This window comes from Chionomys nivalis, chromosome 1 (genome assembly GCF_950005125.1).
Source record: "Chionomys nivalis chromosome 1, mChiNiv1.1, whole genome shotgun sequence".
Taxonomy (NCBI): domain Eukaryota; kingdom Metazoa; phylum Chordata; class Mammalia; order Rodentia; family Cricetidae; genus Chionomys; species Chionomys nivalis.
The window spans coordinates 66,887,672-66,907,958 of NC_080086.1; the positions used below are offsets into that span (position 1 = coordinate 66,887,672).

Genomic DNA, 20,287 nt, shown 5'->3' on the forward strand with positions numbered 1-20,287 from the left:
TATATGTGTACTATGTGTGTGCCTGGTGCCTAAGGAGGCAGAAAGATGGCATCAGAGCCCTCTGGAACTGGAGTTACATACAGATAGTTGTGAACCAGTGTTGGGAACCAAACCTGGGTCCTCTGCTAGAGCAACAAGTGCTAACTGCCAATCACCTCTGCAGCCCCTAAGTTTTCTTTTTCAGACAGGGTTTCACGTACTCCAGGCTGGCCTTGTGTTCACTATGTAGTTGAAATTCTGGTCCTCTCAGTGCACAGGTATCAGGCATAGCCATCGTGTTGGGTTTAAGCATTGTTGGGGCTCAAACTCTCTACCTGCATGCAAGGCAAGCGCTCTAACAACTCTAGAGCAAAAATGTTGCCAACCGAGGCAGGGGAATTTTTAAACTGTGAGTGAGCCCTAGCAACTAAACTGCTTCTTCCTTTCAGGACGAGGGTCAAAGAGAAAATGAGTAAGCCAGTCTTCTGCCGTAACACACCTCGCAGTCTAAAAAAGGCTTTGTTCATTGTTGGGAGGATGGTGAAAGGTTTCTGAAGCAGGAGGGTGTCTGCAAGCTCGTGGCCAGCCTGGTGTACATAGTGAGACTCTGTCTCAAAAACCAGACAGCGCAAAAAGAAGACTGGGTTTTTGTTTTTGTGGCGCTAGAGAAAGACTAGGGGGCTCCCTCTGGACTACTTCGTCAGCCGTCATTAGTGGACTCCGACACTGGCCACCGAGTCTGAAACGCAGTCTACCAGAAGTGCAAGCACACAGGCAGGCGACAAGCCATCTAAAACCTTGACTCGCTGCAGAGCAAAATCGGCACCGTGGCTCAGCACGTCCTGGGGCGGGGTGCGGATGGAGGGTGGGCGCTAGGCGGCTCGATGGGCGGGGCCTCCCGGGACGGGGTCAAGGGTCAGAAGGCGGAGGCGTGCCCAAGATGGCTGCCTCCATGTGCGACGTGTTCTCCTTCTGCGTGGGCGTGGCGGGCGGCGCCCGGGGCGCCGTGGAGGTCCGTTTTGTGAGCAGCGCCAAGGTGAGGCTGGACGGGATCCTGCCGGGGGAGACGCCCCGGGGACCCGTGCCCACAGCCTGGAATTCGGCCCGTTCGGCGCCGGCCTGGCCCCTGCTCGGGCCCGGGGCGCAGGGTCTGCCCTCGCTCCCAGGCTCGTGGCGATTTCGCGCGGGGGAAGCTCACCCTGGAGCCTGCGTGCGCACCCCTCCCGGCGGAACACGGCCCTCTGGCTCGTGGCGGTGCTGCGATGTCCTGGGTGGAGTTGAGGCTCTGGGTGGTCCTGGGGTTGGGACAATCTCCTGGACCAGGTTTGGGGAGCTGTTGGCTAGGTGTGGGGCTTAGCTAGGTGTGGGGCTTAGCTTGCTGATCAGAAGGCGGTGGGTGGGGGTGCTTAGCCAAAGGAACTGAGGTGTAAATCACCCTGGCACCCCAGCGTCCCTTCTCAATGAGGTATGGGTGGAGGCTTGGAGAGTTAGGGAGCTTGGACCAGAACCCACACACCGAGTGCTTATCTGAAGGGTTTTAAATAAGAAAATGGTATGATTTCCTGACAGAGTCTCATTGTGTAGCTCTGGCTGGCCTCGAACTCACTGTGTATGTAGATCAGGCTGACCTTTGCCTCTCCGGTACTGGGATTAAAGGCGTGTAACACTATGCAGTGTTTTATTAGTTCCTTGTAGAATATAAAATGCACATAAATGAAGATAAAAACCACCTGGTATTGTACTTGTGCACATGTATGTATATTAAAGTTACATCTTTAAAAGCTACCTCTTTAGTTTGAAATGAGGGCTTCACGTAGTCCAGGCTGGCCTTGAACTAATCTTCCTGCTCTAACCTCCCGCGGGCTGGGTTACTGCCTGGTAGTGGCTGAAACACCCCCTCCCCTGTTTTCTTTCAGTACATCTTCCATATCCTTGAGTCCATTTCTGTTTGGTTAGAGTTGACTTATGTATTTCAGGGGAGATCCACACTTCACTCAGCCAAATCCTTACTATGGCTCCTTTATGTCAAAGCTTATTCATCACCCCTGGGAGCAAAGGTCTCACTGCTGGGTTTCAGTGCAGAGAGACTTGGTTATTTCCAGCACTCTTTTTTCCTCTATGCCTCTGCCAGTTGACATATGCAAGTGGTTTATCGTTTGCATTCCTAAGGGTAAACGTCGAGTTGAATTAGTAATAATATAGTAATAATGATGTGCATACCCCTGGTCCTTGGCTCAGGATGTTAGCTCTGGAGTCATCTGCTGTCAGCATCTCCAGATGGTACAGGTTCCCATCCCAAACTCTGTTCCGTAGGCATTGGGAGCACTCCTCTCCTTGGGTGCAAAGTCAGCTCCTCTATCCTGTGTGTCCTTAGCTGTTCAGGTCCCACAGTTGGAGGTGTCTCAGATCCTGAAACCATCACCTTTCATCTTTACTACCTCTCCCCTCTCCTGGCCTTCTCCGTTCTTCACTTCCTGCTCATTTTTCACTTCCGCCAATCTCCTTGCTAGTTCTGTCCTAGCCTTCTCTTGGGACCCCAGCTGGTGATTAGCCCTAGCCTGTTCTCCAGCACTCAGGAGACTGAGGCAGGAGGACTGTTGTGAGTTCTAGGTCAGCCTGGGGTACAGAGGAAAATTCTGCCTCAAAAACAAACAGGAACTCCAACTGGTCACATTCCTTTGTTCCTCTGCTTAGCCCTAACCTCCTGCTGGGGAGAATTGCTTCCCGTGTGGACTCAAAGCTTATCGTGGGCATCTGGCAGCTGTGCCATCTGTCGTTACCTGCCTTAGGGTAGAAAGTTTTAGAGAACTGTCCCCTGAAGCATGACAGGAGGGGACAAGTGCTAGTTAGTTTTAGCCACTTTGTACTGCTTCTGTGGAAATTAGGAGGAATAATCTATGAATTGTTATGCCAGAGACAAATCAGTGGGGACAGAAACCTAACTTGAGGTCCAGTAGGTGCCAGTTGGAATGTGTACACTAGGTAGGTTCCAGCATGGCTCGCTATTTTGGGCTTGCTTTCTTTTGAATGATTTTGATTATTGTATTTTTCTAAAAAAATCACTTATGGAAGATTATATATTTTTTAATGGAATCTCGTGCACTTTAAAGTGTTTTATTGCTTGTGTGGATGGTATGTGTGTGTATCTGGACATGGATGCATGTGTGCCACATCCTCTAGAGGTCAGAAGACAACTTTAAGTAGCTGGGTCTCTGTTTCCACTGTGAACTCTGGAGATGGAACTTGGTCATCAAGTTTGATGCAGCAAACACTGAACCACCTGGCTGCCATAATAAATAAGACTTACATATACTGTATGCTCTAAGAGTTTTGTATAATCATCTCTTAAAGTTTGTATTCCCTCCCTCTTCTCCTCCCTTCTCTTGTCCTCTTCTTCCTTCTGATGTGGTCTTACTGTGTATTTTGTCAGTGGTTCTCTCAACCTGTGAGTCACAGTCCGTTTCACAGGAGTTACCTAAGACCATCAGAAGACAGATGCTCAATTACAATTCATAACAGTAACAAAATTACAGTTATGAAGTAGCAACGAAAATAAGGTTGTGGTTGGGGTCGCCACACATGAGGAAGGCAGAGAACCACATTACGTTCGGGTTAGCCTTTAATTTAAGGTAGTCCTCATGCATCAGCCTCCCAGATTCTGAGACACCAGGCAGGTGTGAGCTCCAGTGCCCAACCCTGCATGCTTCCTGATCTGCATTGGAGCTCTTTTTCTTGAAATACTTTTGTATGTTTGAGGGCTGAGTGACATTAGAAAGGAACAACTCTTGATTCTTTCTTGCTTGTTTTTGTTTGTTTTTTTTTTTTTAAAGATTTTATTTATTTATTACGTCTTCAGTATTCTGCCTGTATGTGTACCTGCACCTCAGAAGAAGGCACCAGATCTCATTATAGATGGTTGTGAGCCACCATGTGGTTGCTGGGAATTGAACTCAGGACCTCTGGAAGAAGAGTCAGTGCTCTTAACTGCTGAGCCATCTCTCCAGCCCTGTTTTTTTATTTTAAATTTATTTTATGTGCATTGGTGTGAAGGTGTAAGATTCCCTGGAACTGGAGTTACAGACAGTTGTGAGCTGCCATGTGGGTACTGGGAAAGAACCCACTTCCTCTGGAAGAGCAATCTGCTCCTAACCGCAGAACCATCTGTACAGCCCTATTGTTTTTTGAGTGACCTTGAACTCCTAATTCTCCTTCCTCCTAATTGTTGGGGTTACAGACACCAATCACCATTCCTCTGGCTTTCCTTTGCTTTAGTGACTAAATATTTTCTGTGTTTGCTCATCCAGGACCTAAGGGAGAGGGAGATGTATAGGTATCCTTTTTTTCCCCCTAGACAGGATTTCTCTGTGTAGGCTTGGCTGTCCTGGAAGTCATTCTGTAGATCAGTGTGGCCTCTCCTTCTGCACCAGAGATCTGCCTGCTTCTGCAGTCCAGAGGATAAAACGAGTTTGAAGTCAGCCTGTGGTGTGTGTGTGTTTGTGTAAGGGGGGGGGGAGAGAAAGAATAGTTCAAGGGTTGTTTCCCTCACTTTTCATCCTGATGTTCGAAGTGTGCCACTAGACTTCTTAACCTTTGGTACTGGGATTAAAGTCATGCATCACTATGTCTGGTTAGTTACCCAGTTTCAAGATTTGAAGTTGTCAGAGGTCACATGGGTCTCTCTGTTCTTGCTGCTTTGTCCCATCCAGGAAGGCTGAGTTTTCATTTTGCTTGGTTGATCCCAGGGGCAACAAAGTGTAGAGGCAAGGCTTCCAGAAAGGAAGTCAAGGGGGGTTGTGGGCTTCGCTGTCACCTTATTTCTCCTTCTCTGGCCTATAACTAGCTTCTGGAGTGGGGTAGTGGCACATACCTGTTATCCCTACCTTTAGAAAAACTAGCACACGTTCAGGGCTAGCTTCAAAGAAAGAGAAGTTATCTGGGTTACACATAGGTTGAGATTTGCTCTGAGGGTGGCAAAGGCCCATCTGTATCCAGTGCCAGTGCTGAAGGGAAACAGGAAGCTGCTGTGGCAAGCACAGTGACAGGACATTTTCTCTGCCCCTTTGTAATGGCAGCTCCTGTTGGCAGGGGCACCATCACTTGCTGAAGCAGTAAGTGTCAGCAGAACCATTAACTGCCTAGGCTCCAAGTTCTCGTGAGTTCTTAAGCTTGCTCAGAAGATAGCAGCGGAACCAGAGGTGGTAGCTCATACCTGTAACTTTAGCATTCCAGAGGACAAGTTTGAAGCCAGTGTCTGTCTGTCCGTCCGTTTGTCCCTCCCTCCGTGTGTGTGTGTATGTGTGTGTTAGAGAATAGTTTAAGGGCTGTCTCCTCTCTCTTTGTCCTGATGTGTAAGGTGTGCCAAGTTAGGCTTTTTATTTTCAAGACAGGGTTTCTCTGTATAGTCCTGGCTGTCCTGGAATGCACTATGTCTAGGTTTTGAACTCAAAAAGAAATCTGCCTGCCTCTGCCTCCCTAATGTTAGGATTAAAGGCATACACCACTATTGTCTGACTCAGAATATACTTCTTAACCTTTAGCATACATAGAAATTTCCAGAATCCTATTAAGATGCAGATTTTTGGCCTATGAGATCGCTCAGATGGGAAAAGTGCTTGTCATGCAAGCCTGACAACTTGAGTTCATTCCCGTTCCCATAGTGACAGGAGAGAACCGAACCCCACGACTGCTGAGGGTTGTCATCTGACTGCCACACAGCATCTGCACTCACGCATGTGCATCACACATAGACACACACACTAACATAAAGATGCAGATTCTGATTTACGGGTCTGGGCAGGGCCTGAGATTTGCCGTTTAAATGCTGGCTAGTGACAAGGTAGAGTTCATGAGGGTGCTCACGTGCACTGTATCGCCACACCTCGGGAACTGCCTGGCAGAATTACTGGATTACCCACTTCTCCAATGGGAAGTCCCATGGGGTTGTTGGGAGCTGGCTCGAGGACTAATTTAGTGCTTTGTGCATCCCTGAGCCCTGACCAAAGAAGAAATCAGTTCTCTCCGGGACTGGGCGGCCTTCTGCTGGGTTCTAGGATTTCTCTGTAACCCTGAGCAGCAGGGTTCTAGGGGAACTGAGGACGTTGCCATCCTGATAGCCGCTGCTGGTATAGGAGGCCCCAGCCTACTAGGCATCTTGGCCTTGCTCCCAGCTATTCTGAAATGTTTCTCTCCAGGTATCTAGGTGGCTGCTGAGGTGGCTCCCTCCTTGACCAGGTACTTGAGTCCTGTGGACAGAGAGAGGTGCAGCTGACAGTAGGTCAGTCAGCTTCTAGAGTAGGGCATTTAAGGAGGCTGATGACCGCTCTCCCCAGAGGTGCAGCTGGTCAGCCTCCTGAGAGCTCTTGGAACTGTGTCTTTGTTAAAAGTTATTTTTATGTGTGTATTTGCCTTAGTGTATCCTACAAGTGCTTAGTGTCAGTGGAGGCCTTCAGTGTAAGCTGCTTGATGTGAATGCTGGGAGCTAAACTTGGGTAGCCCAGGCTAGCCTTGAACTACTGATCCCCCTGTTTCCATATGCTAGGCTTATAGGCATGGGGCTCTATGGCAGGTTTGGAGCTATTTCTTACCCTGTCTGTTCTCTGCCTTTTTAGGGAAAGGGGCTGTTTGCCACACAGCTGATCCGGAAGGGAGAGACCATCTTCATTGAAAGGCCCCTAGTGGCTTCACAGTTTCTCTGGAATGCACTTTATCGGTATCGAGGTGAGTACATCTTGCCTTCTTCAGGTGGAGGCCAGGTCCAGCCATTTTGTGCATGGAAGAGAGCCTCACACATCTTCAGGCTAACCCTCTGGGTGCTGGGAGGAAATGCTGTCTTTCCCTAGAGAACAGAACCTGAGAACCACATCTGCTTACCTCTGTGTTTGGGACTGTGTACCTGTAATGGGGGGGTCCCTCCAAAATGGTTCTTGGGGAGGATGCTCTCTTAGACAAAACTTAGAGTCTGCTCCCATAATATAAGTGTCTGGATATCATGCTGAAGGGCTCTGTGCCAAATTAGACGTCCCTACTAAAAGGCCACGCATAACCCATGCTCAGGGAAGACTGAGTTAGGGGCCAGAGCAAGTGGAATCCTTAGCTTTGCCAGCCACAGGCCTTTCCATATTTTTCTTAAGTTAGAGACAAACTGGAAGGAGCACCAGTCTGAGGCAGGGATCCCCATGACTGAGTCTGATGGAAAGACAGTGGAGGAGATCAGGAGGAGCAAAAGGGTTCTTGAAAGAGGGCATTCACTGTGTCTGGCTTCCTTGCAGCCTGTGACCACTGTCTTCGGGCACTGGAGAAGGCAGAGGAGAATGCCCAGAGACTGACTGGGAAACCAGGCCAGGTTCTCCCACACCCAGAGCTGTGCAGTGTGCGCAAGGACCTCCACCAGAACTGCCCCCACTGCCAGGTGATCACCCCTGGGGAATGCACAGGAGAGGGAAAAGGCCAAGGAGACTTTAGTTAAGACTTTGTCTTCACTGGCAAGACAAAGTTTGAACCTACTTGGTCCGTTCCTCAAGGATCACAGTCGAGTGTGTGACAGTGAAAAGGTCAGTGTCCATCATCCAGAAAGCAGGTGTGGCGGGACATGCCTTTTTCTTGGTAGTCTGCCAGAAGCTGAAAAGCTCTTCCCTTCATGTAGTATAACAAGGTTAGGTTAGGTGCATGCCCCTAGAACATCTGTATTACTCTCTCTGAGCTCTCGTTCTGGGGCTGTTAGAGAAAGAATGTGTTTGAACGAGGTGAGTACCCAGGTCCTGGGGGCTAATGTTCACTCCACCTCAGGTGATGTACTGCAGTGCAGAGTGTCGGCTGGCAGCTGCGGAGCAATACCACCGCATCCTGTGCCCAGGCCCATCCCAGGACGACCCTCGGCACCCCCTCAATAGGCTGCAGGAGGCATGGAGGTAGGTCTCTTCTTGTCTTTACCCATGCCTCCATTCCTGTCTTGGCTCCACAGCTGTTGGGAGCTGTTGGGAGTTCCATCCCCACGATGTGTTCTCCAATGTTAGGCTTAAACAGAAGTCACAGTTTTTGGCACCCTGCCTTTAATCTGAGCAGCCAGCCCTAGTCTTCAGCCCTAGTCTTCAGCCCTTTTCAGACCCACAGAGAGATACCCTAAAGATACAAATTTGCCTAAGTACCGCCTTCCATAACTGATGGATGGGCAGGAAGTGTCTCTGCTGCTATCAGAATGGGCTGCCCCTAGGGAGGGAATTTCTAGGCTACACTTTCTCTTTTCCCAGGAGTGTTCACTATCCTCCGGAGACAGCAAGTATAATGCTGATGGCTCGGATGGTGGCCACAGTGAAACAGGTGAGCCAGAGAAACTGACCCCCAGTCAACCCTGGGGCTCAGTTATCTGACCTCGTTTGGATGCCCTTGCTCCTGAGTTTTCTTGAAAGATATCTGCTTGCTATGTAGATCCAACAGTGCATGTTCACCAGAAACAGGCATGGGCCGTGGCTCTGGTTTTGCCTGTTTTAATTTTTCTATGAGATGTCTGTCTTATGTAGCAGCAGTTCCTGAATTTGACTGACAGGCGCCAGAGTTCCAGGACAGCATCTCTTACATGAAATGAAAGGTGCTATGTCTGTATTGTTCTTCTTCAGTGGCCTTCTATTTTCACACTGTTTGGAGCTGGCAAGCCCTTCTGTGTGGGCAGAGTGGGGAGGGAGACCTGGGCAGAAGCTCTTGGATGGTGGTTCCCTAATGGAAGGGACTTGAGAAACATAAGCCCTTGGTTCCACATGGGCACATGGCCTCATGTGTCTTTGTCCTGCAGGCTAAGGACAAGGACCACTGGGTCAGACTTTTTTCCCAGTTCTGCAGCAAAACAGCCAATGAGGAGGAGGAAATTGTCCACAAACTCCTAGGGGACAAATTCAAGGTTGGTTTTCTCCCATGGCCTCTTCCCCCTGCCCTTCAAGTAGCCTGTGGTGTCTGTGGCTACCTTTAGGGGACTAACTCCACATTTGGTCTCTTTTCAGCTACAGTAGGAGTTAAAGCCTGGTTCTAAAACTCTCCCCAAAGAATGCGCATTCCTGGCCGCATTTACCTTTGTGACCTAAATATAGACCTAAAATTGGAAGTAGGGAAGAGGGGTTACATGCCCTTCCCAAGCGTACTTGTTACGGCATGTGGAAGGCAAGACTCGTGAGGAAGGCAGCGGAGGCAGGGCAGGTTTCCTGGAGAGTGGAGGGCTGGGGTCCATAGGTCAGGGAGAGTTGTGAGAATAAGACACCAAGGACCTCAACCTTCCTTTGGAGCTGCCAAGGGTAGAGACTGTCCAAGGGAGGCAGACAGAGGGTGGGAATGCAGCTGTGCGAAAGAAGTAGCTCAGGGTGTTGCTTACTAGATCTAGAAAAAATAAGAACCGATGGCAGTGACGCACGTCTTAATCCCAGCACTCGGGAGGCAGAGGCAGGTAGATTTTGTGAGTTCAAAGCCAGCCTGGTCTATAGAGCGAGTTCTAGGACAGCCAGGGCTGTTATACAGAGAAACCCTTTCTCAAACAAACAACAACAAAAAGAATAAAGAAGGAGAAAGTCAAGCTTGTCAGAGGCCAAGCAAGTCTCAGGGAAGCTCCAAGGGAGGGTGAGGATGGTGCTGCCTCAGCCTTGCTGGAACAAGTACTAGAAACAGGAAGAAGTTTAGGGCTCACACCCATATTTGGATCCCTCAGACAGTTGGAAATAAGTACTGCCTCTGTCCCCAGGGAAAGCTCAGGCCACATATCTGATTCCTTTTCCCTCTTTCACTTGATTTTTTTTTCTCAACTTACTACCTGGTACTAAGGGGGAGTTTCCTGGGCTGCAAGTGTCCCTCTGTTTCCCCTAAACCAGGGCCAGCTGGAACTTCTGCGTAGCCTTTTCACAGAGGCCCTTTATGAGGAGACCCTCAGCCAGGTGAGTGTGGCAGGGTGGGACTTGAAGTCTCTCTTTCCGGTGCTCCAGGCCTGGAGCCGAGTTGAGGCCAGCTCTCAGAAGCCTCCACTGTAGAGCTGGATTAGGAAGAGCAGCCCAAGGCTCACCTCTCTCTCCCTACAGTGGTTCACACCAGATGGATTCCGGTCTCTCTTTGCTCTTGTTGGGACCAATGGTCAAGGGATTGGAACCAGGTCAGGAGAGAATGTTCTAGACCTATTAAGTAGTCCCTTGGGGTTCAGATGGGGGATTAATGTAGGAAGATTCTTTCAAGATGGGTGGGATTGGGTGACCTGGACGGGAGGAATAAGACGGGAATTTGCTGCTCTTTTGGGAAGATAGGGTCCTTTAGAAAAAGAACAGGGTAGGTGGGAGACTCTTCTGCCTGGGCTTACCATGCTTGGACATGGAGAGAGCCTTGTGAGCTGGGCTGTTTCCAACCGTGGGCTCCTGGGGCTTGCAGCTCTCTCAGCCAGTGGGTGCATGCCTGTGATGCTCTGGAGCTGAAGCCGCAGGACCGGGAACAGCTGGACACCTTCATTGACCAGTTGTACAAGGACATCGAGGCAGGTTGGTAAGATGGGGCTGTGGCTTCCCCCATTTTTAGAGCCACCCTAGTCAGATAGTGGGCACAGTTCTTGCCAGGGAGGGCTAAGCTCATGGTAGGGGAAGGGAACCCCTGTGCGCCCATGGAACGCTTCAGCTCAAGCCACAAGATGTGCAGGTAAGAAATGGTCCTGAGATCTATCTAGGGGCTCCATGCTGAGAAGAGGGAGAGCACCAGATAAATAGGCAGTGGTGCAGACAGAAAAGCAAGGTTTGTCTCAGACTCAGAGAAGCAAGTTTAGGTACAATACTAGAACCTGAGTGGCAGGACAGCAGAGCTGGTATCTTGTTCTTGTGAGTTTAACTTCCTTTTCCCACTGAGGTCTTCACATTACTTTCTTACAGCAACCGGCGAGTTCCTGAACTGTGAAGGGTCTGGTCTCTTCGTGCTTCAGAGCTGCTGTGAGTCTTGGCACTGGGGAGCAATGAGTCCACATGGTTCTGCCCTTACCAGGTCGTCTTTCCCAGTTTGCCCTGTTTGGGCTGACTAGGGCAAGTCTAGAAGTGGTGTTAGGTCTGTGTTTCTTTGGAAATTATTGCTCTATCATATTCATTCATTCATTCATTCATTTTGCCTGTTTGCCGTGTTACTGGGAGCCAAACCCAAGGATTCATCCCCAGCCTTCTGCTTGTGTTTTAGTAGACAGTTATAGTAGGCCATGTCCCCTAAGGGGGAGGCACAGAGCCCTGCTTCTTGGAAAGGGAGGCATGCCCTGTGGGGTGTGGTCAGGAAGCACTGGGAGAGCCTGATGCCTATATGATCCTGAAGGGGGTTCTCAGGCTGGAAGAGTCTCCTTTGCACCTTCTACCTTTTCCAGATCCCAGTTTCCTACCTCCTGCTTTCCTCACTACTAAATAACCTCTCCTCCCAGGCTGGGTGGTCAAGGGTTCTAAGTTAGCAGACACAAATAAATGTCTGTTGTAGATGCCCTCAGAGCCTCTTACCTCCTTTGGTGAGACAATGGGACACATCTGAGAACATGGCCAGTCTTGTGGGGTAAAGGTAGAGCCAGCAGTGATACAGCAAGGCACATTGTATCAGCATTGCGGTCTTCAGGAAAGAGCAGTGGGTACTGGGACAGGATATGGAGTCTCACACCTGCCCTTCCTTGCAGTATTTAACCACAAAAGTGATCAAGGGTTCAGTATTAATGCCTTTTTTGAAGTTTAGAGACAGGGTTTTCTGTAGCCCAGATTGACCTTGAACTTACTATGTAGCCAAGGCTGATTGATTTTGAACTCCTGATCGCCCTGGCTGAGCTACAGGCATGCCATGCCCTGCTTTTTTTTTGTTTAGTTGCTTTGTATTTTTGAGACAGGGTCTCTTGAGTCCTGATTAGACTGAAACTCACTTGTGCCATCAGTTGGGCCTCAGACTCACAGCAAATCCTCCTGTCTGCCTCATGGGGGCTGAGATCAGAGGTGTGAGCCACTAGACTTGACTTGAGAATATTAATTCAGTTTTATTTATTTTTTTAATATTTGTTGTATTTTTTAGTTAAGGTCTCACTATGTGGCCCTGGCTGGCCTGGAACATTTTATGTAGATCTGCTTGCGCTGCCTCCCAAGTACTGATTACAGGCGAGTGCCAGCACACATTGCCCCGCTTTGTTTTTACATTTATTTACATGCACACACAGGCTATGGTGCACAGATGGAGGTCAGAGTCGAGTCTTTCTACTAAGTGGGTTCTAGGGATCATACTGAGGTTGTCAGGCTTGCAACAAGCACCTTTATCTGCTGAGTCATCTACCTGCCCCTAGAATTACATTTGTTTTGTTGACTTTTGTTTTTGTGTCCTTGTCATCTGTCCCTTGCCATCCCTCCTCCCCTTAGGGTTTCTCTGTATAGCCCTGGAACTATAGACTAGGCTGATCTTGAACTCAGAGATCCGCTTGCCTTTGCCCTCCTCCCCCTGCTCCAAGTGCTGGGGTTAAAGGTGTGTGCCACCACTGCCCAGCTAGAATTACCATTTAAAAAAACTAATTTGCATTGCTGGGCATAGTGATGTACTTGTGAGTTAGAGGCAAAAGCATCACAAGTTCAAGGGTAGCCTGACCCTGATTCAAAACTAAGGGCTGGGAATGTAGACCAGTCATGGAATGCTTGCCTAGTATGTTCCAGGTGTTGGGTTCTTCACAGACATACTTCACTCGTTATCTGTCTTTTGTGACCTAGGCAACCACAGTTGTGTCCCCAATGCAGAGACTTCCTTCCCAGAAAACAACTTCCTTTTGCATGTTACCGCTTTGGAGGACATTAAACCAGGCGAGGTGAGAGGGCTGGGCAGCATGGGTGGGCATAGGGCCTTGCAGTTTCTCTCCAGAGAGCAGCAGGATCTAGCTGGAGTCCCTTTGTTGGGCTGGTGGTGAGTCACCACAGGCCTGAGGGCTGGAGTCTTTTTGCCATGAGTATGCTTTGATCCCTTCAAGTTCTTCAGACATCCTCAGAAAGTCTCAGATTGAAGTAGAGCTCTGTGCCCAGGTCCCTGACCCCAGCTACCCTTTTGATTTCTTTGTGGCTTGAGCCACAGGGGTTGGTGTGAATTGAGAGTCCTGGTTGGTGGTCACAGTCTGACAAAATTTTCTCCTATACAAGTTATCATACCAAGATTAACCTCTGATCCCATGTACAGAGCTTGCCTACTGACTGGTCTTCCTGGGTCTGAGGCCAACCTCCATATTTGTCTATCCCAGACCCTGCTGGAGGCAGGAGAATGGATCAGTGTTGAAGAGTATTGAAGGCCTGACTTCTAGGCAAGGAACAGTGGTTGACAGTAGATATGGCAGCTGTTAGGGAAGTTCTTTTTTTGTTGTTGTTTGTTTTGAGACAGAGTTTCTGTGTAGCCTTAACTGCCCTGGAACTCATTCTGTAGACCAGGCTGACCTCTAACTCAGAGATCCACCTCCATCTGCCTCCCGAGTGCTGGGGTTAAAGGTGTGGGCCGCCACCACCTGGCTGGGGAAGCTCTTTTTTAGTCTGATGGAGGGCGTAGGCAATCATATCCTCCTCTACCCCACAGGAAATCTGTATCAGCTACTTAGATTGCTGTCAGCGGGAGCGCAGCCGCCACAGCCGCCACAAGATCCTCAGGTGCCAGCTGGGGACATGGTTGGGCTCTGGGCTTTTCCATCCCAGCAACTGACTTACTTATCACCCCTTTCCTTTGAAGGGAGAACTACTTGTTCATCTGTTCCTGTCCCAAATGCCTGGCAGAGGCCGATGACCCTAATGTGACCTCAGAAGAAGAAGAGGAAGATGAGGAAGGAGAGCCTGAAGATGCAGAGCTAGGGGATGAGATGACTGATGTGTGATGTCACCCTGCCTGAAGGGGCCCGCCCTCCACAAATGTGGTCAGAAGGAACAGCCCCTCCCCCTTGTACCCGTTGCCTGCTTTCTCCTTCCTGGCATTCTGTCAGGAAAGGAAAGAGGCTGGATCTGAGCCCCACCCCTCACCAGACCTCATGCCCTGAGCACTGCTGCTGAGCTGCATTGGCCCTGTGCCATCACCAAGCCTTTCAGAACTGGTCTTCCCTCACCATGGTCCACCGTAGCTGTGAGACTGGAACAGGCTCCAGTCCTCAGTTTTCTTCCTCTGGGCTCCTTGGCCCATACTCACCCATCCACCTGAGGCTTGGCCCCTCTTGACTGGCTGTTAACTTGAGGGGAGCAACAAAATGGCCAGTCTGAAAGCAGACTGGTTTCCTTGAGAGGGGATGTAATGCCTTACCTCTTCCATACTGCTCACCTGCACAGCTGCAGCTGAAGTAATGGCCTGCCACTTGGCAGCAAGAGGCAGAAACAAAGGTCTAGGCCTTCACAACACTTCAAAAGACTCTGTGCCTGGGACGCTGGGCTGTTCCCATTGGACACTGGGGAGGTGGAGATCAACCTACTCTCCAGACTCCAGATGGTTGCGCCTGTGCCTTGCTTGCTCTTACGCTCAGGCAAGGTGGCTAGCCCTTTAGGTGTGGAAGAGGCTCATCTTCATCAGGACTCTAGCAGAATGCCAGGTGACAGATTGCGCTCCTTAATTTAGGATGCTCCGCTCTTCCCTGCGACCAGCTGAAATGGTCCAGCAAACAGTCTCATCCACTTTTAAGATACCCATAGAGGAGCACTGAAGTCTTCCAGAAACCTGAAGGAGCTGGGCAGACGCTTGGAGATGAGCCATGACTTTGTTCCCTCCTTGCCACAGATGACCATCTCATTCTTGGGGTGGACATCATGGAACGACAGCTACCACCCCCCCATTCTTTCCCCGAAAGGTCTGCACATAGCCCTGCTAGGGGCTCCCAGGGAGGACCAGTGCCTATGCTACAGGCTTTTTCTAAGGTGGAGCCAGGTGAAATGTGCCTGATTGGCCGGCCCCCTTACCTGTTGGGCACACTCCTTCTCAACAGCCAGCACCCCTCTCCCTCTGGTCTCAATAAAATGTGAGTGGTGATAGGCCTCTGGGGGTGCTTTGTGGAGAGTGGGCTGCGTGCACAGAGCACAAGTTACACCAGGGGGTGGCAGCAGAATGCTCCAGGTTTCTCAGTAGTGCTCATACTGCCAGCCACATGGTGTGTTAACATCCCTAAAGCCAACAAGGTCTCTGAGGCTGGATTTCAATTGCTGACTCTAAATAAAGGAGTCTTCTTCCCAGCGGGCTGAACCACAATTAGAAGTCTGTTAATCCTAATGGGCTTGAGAAGCCATGGCCTTCTGTGAGGCTCCACTAAAAGCAGCAGTAAGTATGATGTGGGACCAAATAAATGAGTCCCTCCACACCCACGCATTCTTAGTTTAGGACACAGGTACAAACCTGATGAGCTTTATTTACCTTTATTGCTAAAGAGTAGAGAATCCTTCAGCCCAGAATAACTATTTCTTAAACCACTTCAGCAAGAGCTACAAGAGTCACTGTGAGGAAGTCCGGGCTGTGGGAGGCTGAAAAACTGGTGTGTGACAGGTGGCCGAGGACAAGGCCGCCTGCCTTCAGCACCTTTTGTTCCAAATTCTGCCCAGACGCCTTGGGCCTGGTTCTTGGCTCTTACTGGAGCATGATATGTCCTTGCAGGCCCTAAGGAAGGGAAAGCCACTAGTGTGGCTTCTCTGTCCCATCCCTGGCTCTACTTGTCCTCAGAGTCTATCTCCAAACGGCAGAATCTTAGGTTTTTTCTTCCCAGTGAGTCACCTGTGGCTGGAACCTGGGGTAAGCTTTTCTACCAGAAAGTCCAGGGAGGTTGCAGCAGCTCAAAAGTGGGGATACTCGTGACATTGACTGGGATAGAGATGATGGCCCATGGCAGCCCATGCTGTTCCAGAGAGCGGCGGATCATGTAGCTGGGAGGGCATGAAGAGCAGTCACTTTCTCAGCACCCCAACACTGCCCTCTGCCTGTTACTCTGGGAGTTTCCAGAATCAGAACTTTTTTGCCCTTTGACAAGACAGGGCCTGTGAAAGGTGATTGCCTTTGACCCCACCAAATCACACCACCCAATTTAGTGTGGACAGCCCGAAGCAAAGAGCCCTCACCCATCTCGGCCGAGCAGGAAGAGGGCAGGAATGTCAGCTGTGCGTTGAGTACTATCCTGGATCATCTCCACGTAGAAACTGTCATTGTCAACTGCATTGTCCGAGATGATCACAGCCCGCCCACCATGCTCCTGAACCACCCTGGTCTTGGAGAGGAAGGAGCAGCCCCTGGAAGAGGTTGGTGATGAGACCAAAGGAAAGGGTAGCTGCCCCTCCCTCACATCCTCTCTTTGGGAGGATGAAGGACCACAGAGAACTTGTATTGAGGGTCATCAGTACACAGCAGAAAGTAGTCAAGACATTTCTTAAAGACCTGTAAAGGATGAATTATTTAAAAATCGACATTTCAAAGTACCATGAGCTGTGATCAGAATCTGCCCTCCCTGTGTGTCATACCTGCCCACTCCTTACCCCCTTTCCACCAGAGCAATCTGGTCCTGGATGAAGAAGCCGTTGCTGAGTTCCCCACAGGCCTCTGGAGGTTCGGCAGGGACAAGGTGAATCTGCTCATACCGTGTGTGCTGAAAAATGTTGGACAGGGAAGAGTGAGAAAACATGGCTTTGGAACGAGCTAACAATCCATGGCCCTGGCGCCTTGCACCAAGTGGAGGAAGGAAACAGAGTGCTCTCCCTGTGGCTGGGCACTCGAGCACTTTCATTCTCACCAAGATCCATCTGACTAGGCAACCCCCGCCCCACTTTCTGTGAGAGGGCGCTGGTTATAACCCGGGGTGGGGGAAGCAGGTGGAATTGACAGAGAAAGCCGGTGCCCTTGGTTTCTTGGGTAGTTTCCACCAATGAAGGGAGTATCCCTGGTTTAGTGTGCAGCAGCTCCTGGAGGACATAGCTGGATTATGCTTCCTGCTCTGTCCCAGCATAAAGGTGGGATGAGGGTCACCATAGCTCACTGATGGCAGCAAGGCTGCTGAGGGTCAGAAACCTGAGCTTCTTTCAACTTACAAATACACCACCAAAGTCCTTGGCAGGCGTGGCTGTGAAGATATAGCGAATGTCCCCAGGACTCAGCACTTGGAAATATAAGTAGTCATGGATGCGTAAGCCTAAAGGGAAAAGTGCAAATGCAAAGCCTTTTAGGAACAAGCTGGTTGGGTTTCCTATGTCTTCCACTGGATGGACTGTGGTCTGGATTCAGAGACCCTGGCGTCAACTGACTGGATCCTCCGGGAGCATGAGATCTTATTAAGCAGGGTTTCACTATGTAGCCCTGGCTCGCTCAGACTCAGAGATCACTTCTGCTTCCCACCCCTACTAGTGCTGAATTAAAGGTATGTACTACCACCTGGAAATCTTAAAAAATGGCCGCACACAGCCCAGGCTGTCTTTGAATTAGTTGTTTCCTTGGTGGGCCTTGAATCCTTCCTCCTGATTGCCTCCCGAACACGATTACAGGCATGCACTGCCACGCCCAGCTTGAGAACTGATTTCTATACTGGACAGACAGACTGGATATAAGAGATTTGTATTTGCTGCTGCTCCTAACACAGCAGGTGAGCCACAAAGACCCAGAGCTCTAGGGTTAACAGCCGTCCCTGCTCTGAAGACCTAAGAGTTTCTGAGTGGATAGAGAAGCCCCCAGTTTCTAACCAGATCTTTAAGTTAGCTCTGGTCTCATTGGCATCTCCTAGCCCAGTCACTGTCATCTCTTCTGACTGTTCAAGCTTAACTGGTCTTGCTCCCATGTCTCTTTTTTTTCATAAGGGGTCTTGCTAAGTTGCCCAGATTGGTTTTCAACATCTGGGCTCCAGCAATCCTGACTCAGGTTCCCATCTGCCTTCATTCTGTAATTTACATTTTATTTTATGTATATGTGCGCTTTGGCTGCATGTATGTCCATGAGGCCATGTGTGTGCCTGGTGCCTGTGGAGTCCAGAACGAGGGTATCAGCTTCCCAGAACTGGAAGGACAAGCAGTTGTGAGTGGGCCCTCTGGAAGAACAACTAGTACTCCAAATACTGAGCCATCTCATGGTCCCCCCTCTCCATTGTCCTCCTTAAGGTCCTCCTGCCACTCACTCACTGCCAGAGCCTCAGTGTCCCCTTCATTGACTAAAATGTGTGCCACTGCTCACAGTGGTGTAGAAGGCACTGCTTGATCGACTCCTGCTCCAGATCTGCCATTTTCCCAAGTTCAAGCTGTACTGGCTTCTCTGTATTTTCAGTTTCTTTCTTTCTTTTTTTTCTTTTCTTTTTTTTTTGGTTTTTCGAGACAGGGTTTCTCTGTGGTTTTGGAGTCTGTCCTGGAACTAGTTCTTGTAGATCAGGCTGGTCTCGAACTCACAGAGATCCGCAGGCCTCTGCCTCCCAAATGCTGGGATTAAAGGCGTGCGCCACCACCGCCCGGCTTTGTATTTTCATCTTCTTGTGTCTTCCTAAAAGTTTCCCTGTCATCTCTCAGAAAGATGGTACCCTGTTCCTTCCTATAGTCATTCAAAACATACTTTCTTCCAGCTAGTACTTCCTCAGTAATTACGGTGTATTTATAATAGTCTATGTCTGTTTCTTAGAGCAATGATTCTGAGTTTGTGGCTTTACTCGGTGAATCCCTAGTGCCTAGGGTACAGTGGCTGCTCAGCAAAGGTTACTGAATGAATGGACAGCTGCTCAGCTATGTTGTCCTGAACAAGAGAGCTGCTAGAACAACCAGGTTTTGCTAGGATATAGAAACTTTTCTCAGCATCAAAGTTTAATATTTTCCTGGGATTTGAGTCCCTGGATTCCTTAAGCCCAGAGAGATGAGGGAATGTTGATGGATGGAAGCTTTTGCCTCAGGTCTGTTATTCAATTCAACAACCAAGCTATCACTGTGTAGGCTGTGGTTATAGCTGTTCCTGTCTACGGCCCAGATCACAACCACCCAGGCAGAGCTCAGGGAGCTTGCAGCTTGTTGTCCTGAGTGTAGGTACACTCCATCAGATAGATACACCCCTAAGGAAGCCTTCTGGATTAACATGCGGCACCCTTTTCCCAAGCACACTCCTGTCTGGCGTTTGATGTGCTTATCTCTTCGGGTATATGCATGTGTTCACTTAGGGCGTAGGAGTGTACATTTATGTGCGAGTTGTGTAAGTGGGTGCCTGTGCGTGTGAGCCCACGTGCATGTTCCTGCCTGTATGAACGCTCACGCTGCTCTATTCTTGATCTCTAGCTGTCACCCGGGTCGCCCTGGGGAGGAGGAGGGCTGGAGGATCTTGCTTCGACGTGGGGAGCCTCGGGCCGCGCCTACTCCGGACTCCGGGGACCAGCACCCACCCACTGTAGTCGTCTGGCCCCAAAACCTAACCAGCCCAAACTCCCGGGGTCCCCAAGGTGACCCGTGGTCACTGGCCCGAGCAGCGCACACGCTGGATGCCCGCCCCGCCCGCCCGTCCGCCGCCGCCGCTCACCGTGGGCCGCGACGCACGCGGGCAGCCAGAGCACGAGACAGCACCAGCCCGCGGCACCACGGCTCATCTCCAGGGCCCGTCCCACCGCCGCCGCCGCCGCCGTCCCGCCGCGCCCGCCAGCCGGACTTTAGCCTGACAGCCGCCCCGGCCTCCCCCAGGCCCGCTCTCCGCGCGGGTTGGAGCGCCGAACCGAGGTCGGCGGCCGATTGGCTGCCAAGCCTGTTCGTGTGGCCGCACTTTCCGCCTCTGCGCCCTAGGCTACTTCCTATTGGCCAGGAGAAGTGGAGCCTGCAGCGGATTGGCCAAAACTCTTAATAGCAACGCAGTTCGCAGCCCCGCCCCCGCTCCTCAGTACAGATGCGACTCCCGAGCCGAGGGTGGGCGGCTCGCGGAGAGGTGCGGGATCCCGGCTGCTCTCCCTGCCTGAGGCTGGCTGCGCGCCGGTGCCGCGGGGCGGTGCCTCGGCCGGCGGGAGGCGCTGCAGAGCCAGAAGTAGCTCTGGCGAGTTTCCCGCGCTCGCGGGCTGCGCACCGGTGACCCAGGGCGCCTCAACTTCCCCGGCTCCCTGTGAAATGCACAGAGCTCCGACGCCACGGAGCCCTGGGGGTGCAGTGGGGAACACTCACCTAAGGTGCTTTCCCCAACCGCCGTTCAGTCTCACCGCCTGTCTTCCATGGTATCCGGGGACGCTGGCCGAAGCGGGACCCGGCTGCGTCCTCCCAGAGCCAAAGCACATCGAAACTCGTTGACCCCGCCATAGCCAACGCCAGTTCCTAGAGCGGCCGCGGGCGCCTCCGACTACTCTAGCCAGCCACCTCGGCTGTCGCCAACCATAGAGTGGCGGAAGTGGTCC

General features: G+C 50.8%; 2 protein-coding genes across 3 annotated transcripts; one reads left to right on the forward strand and one right to left on the reverse strand.

Moving 5' to 3' along the window:
• Window positions 1-897: 897 nt before the first annotated feature.
• Window positions 898-15,219, forward strand: Smyd5 (SMYD family member 5). Its single transcript, XM_057764011.1, has 13 exons — window positions 898-1,015; window positions 6,588-6,696; window positions 7,248-7,387; window positions 7,765-7,886; window positions 8,226-8,295; window positions 8,765-8,869; window positions 9,825-9,887; window positions 10,029-10,099; window positions 10,369-10,475; window positions 10,857-10,913; window positions 12,690-12,784; window positions 13,534-13,604; window positions 13,684-15,219. Exons 1-13 carry the CDS (start codon window positions 920-922, stop codon window positions 13,823-13,825), a joined length of 1,248 nt encoding a protein of 415 aa, XP_057619994.1. The 5' UTR covers window positions 898-919; the 3' UTR covers window positions 13,826-15,219.
• A 103-nt stretch (window positions 15,220-15,322) lies between these two features.
• Window positions 15,323-20,254, reverse strand: Pradc1 (protease associated domain containing 1). 2 transcript variants are annotated; one of them, XM_057764026.1, is made up of 6 exons: window positions 20,061-20,254; window positions 19,435-19,722; window positions 16,992-17,092; window positions 16,443-16,552; window positions 16,032-16,199; window positions 15,323-15,839 (listed from the first exon to the last, which is right to left on the reverse strand). In XM_057764026.1, exons 2-6 carry the CDS (start codon window positions 19,499-19,501, stop codon window positions 15,719-15,721), a joined length of 567 nt encoding a protein of 188 aa, XP_057620009.1. In that variant the 5' UTR covers window positions 19,502-19,722; window positions 20,061-20,254; the 3' UTR covers window positions 15,323-15,718. The 2 variants fall into 2 exon arrangements, 1 of the variants encoding a protein (XP_057620009.1); XR_009056807.1 differs by lacking the exon at window positions 20,061-20,254 and having other exon boundaries at window positions 15,699-15,839; window positions 16,032-16,344; window positions 19,435-19,895.
• Window positions 20,255-20,287: the final 33 nt, after the last annotated feature.

Excerpts from the sequence above, each read along its gene's own strand:
- Smyd5 (XM_057764011.1), top strand. The coding sequence starts at position 920 with ATGGCTGCCTCCATGTGCGACGTGTTCTCCTTCTGCGTGGGCGTGGCG. Across the intron at positions 9,888-10,028 it reads ATGAGGAGACCCTCAGCCAG|TGGTTCACACCAGATGGATT; the intron begins GTGAGTGTGGCA and ends CTCTCCCTACAG. Across the intron at positions 10,914-12,689 it reads CTTCGTGCTTCAGAGCTGCT|GCAACCACAGTTGTGTCCCC; the intron begins GTGAGTCTTGGC and ends TTTGTGACCTAG.
- Pradc1 (XM_057764026.1), bottom strand. The coding sequence starts at position 19,501 with ATGAGCCGTGGTGCCGCGGGCTGGTGCTGTCTCGTGCTCTGGCTGCCC. Across the intron at positions 16,200-16,442 it reads ATTGCTCTGGTGGAAAGGGG|GGGCTGCTCCTTCCTCTCCA; the intron begins GTAAGGAGTGGG and ends AACCTCTTCCAG. Across the intron at positions 15,840-16,031 it reads TTCCTGCTCGGCCGAGATGG|CTACATGATCCGCCGCTCTC; the intron begins GTGAGGGCTCTT and ends ATGCCCTCCCAG.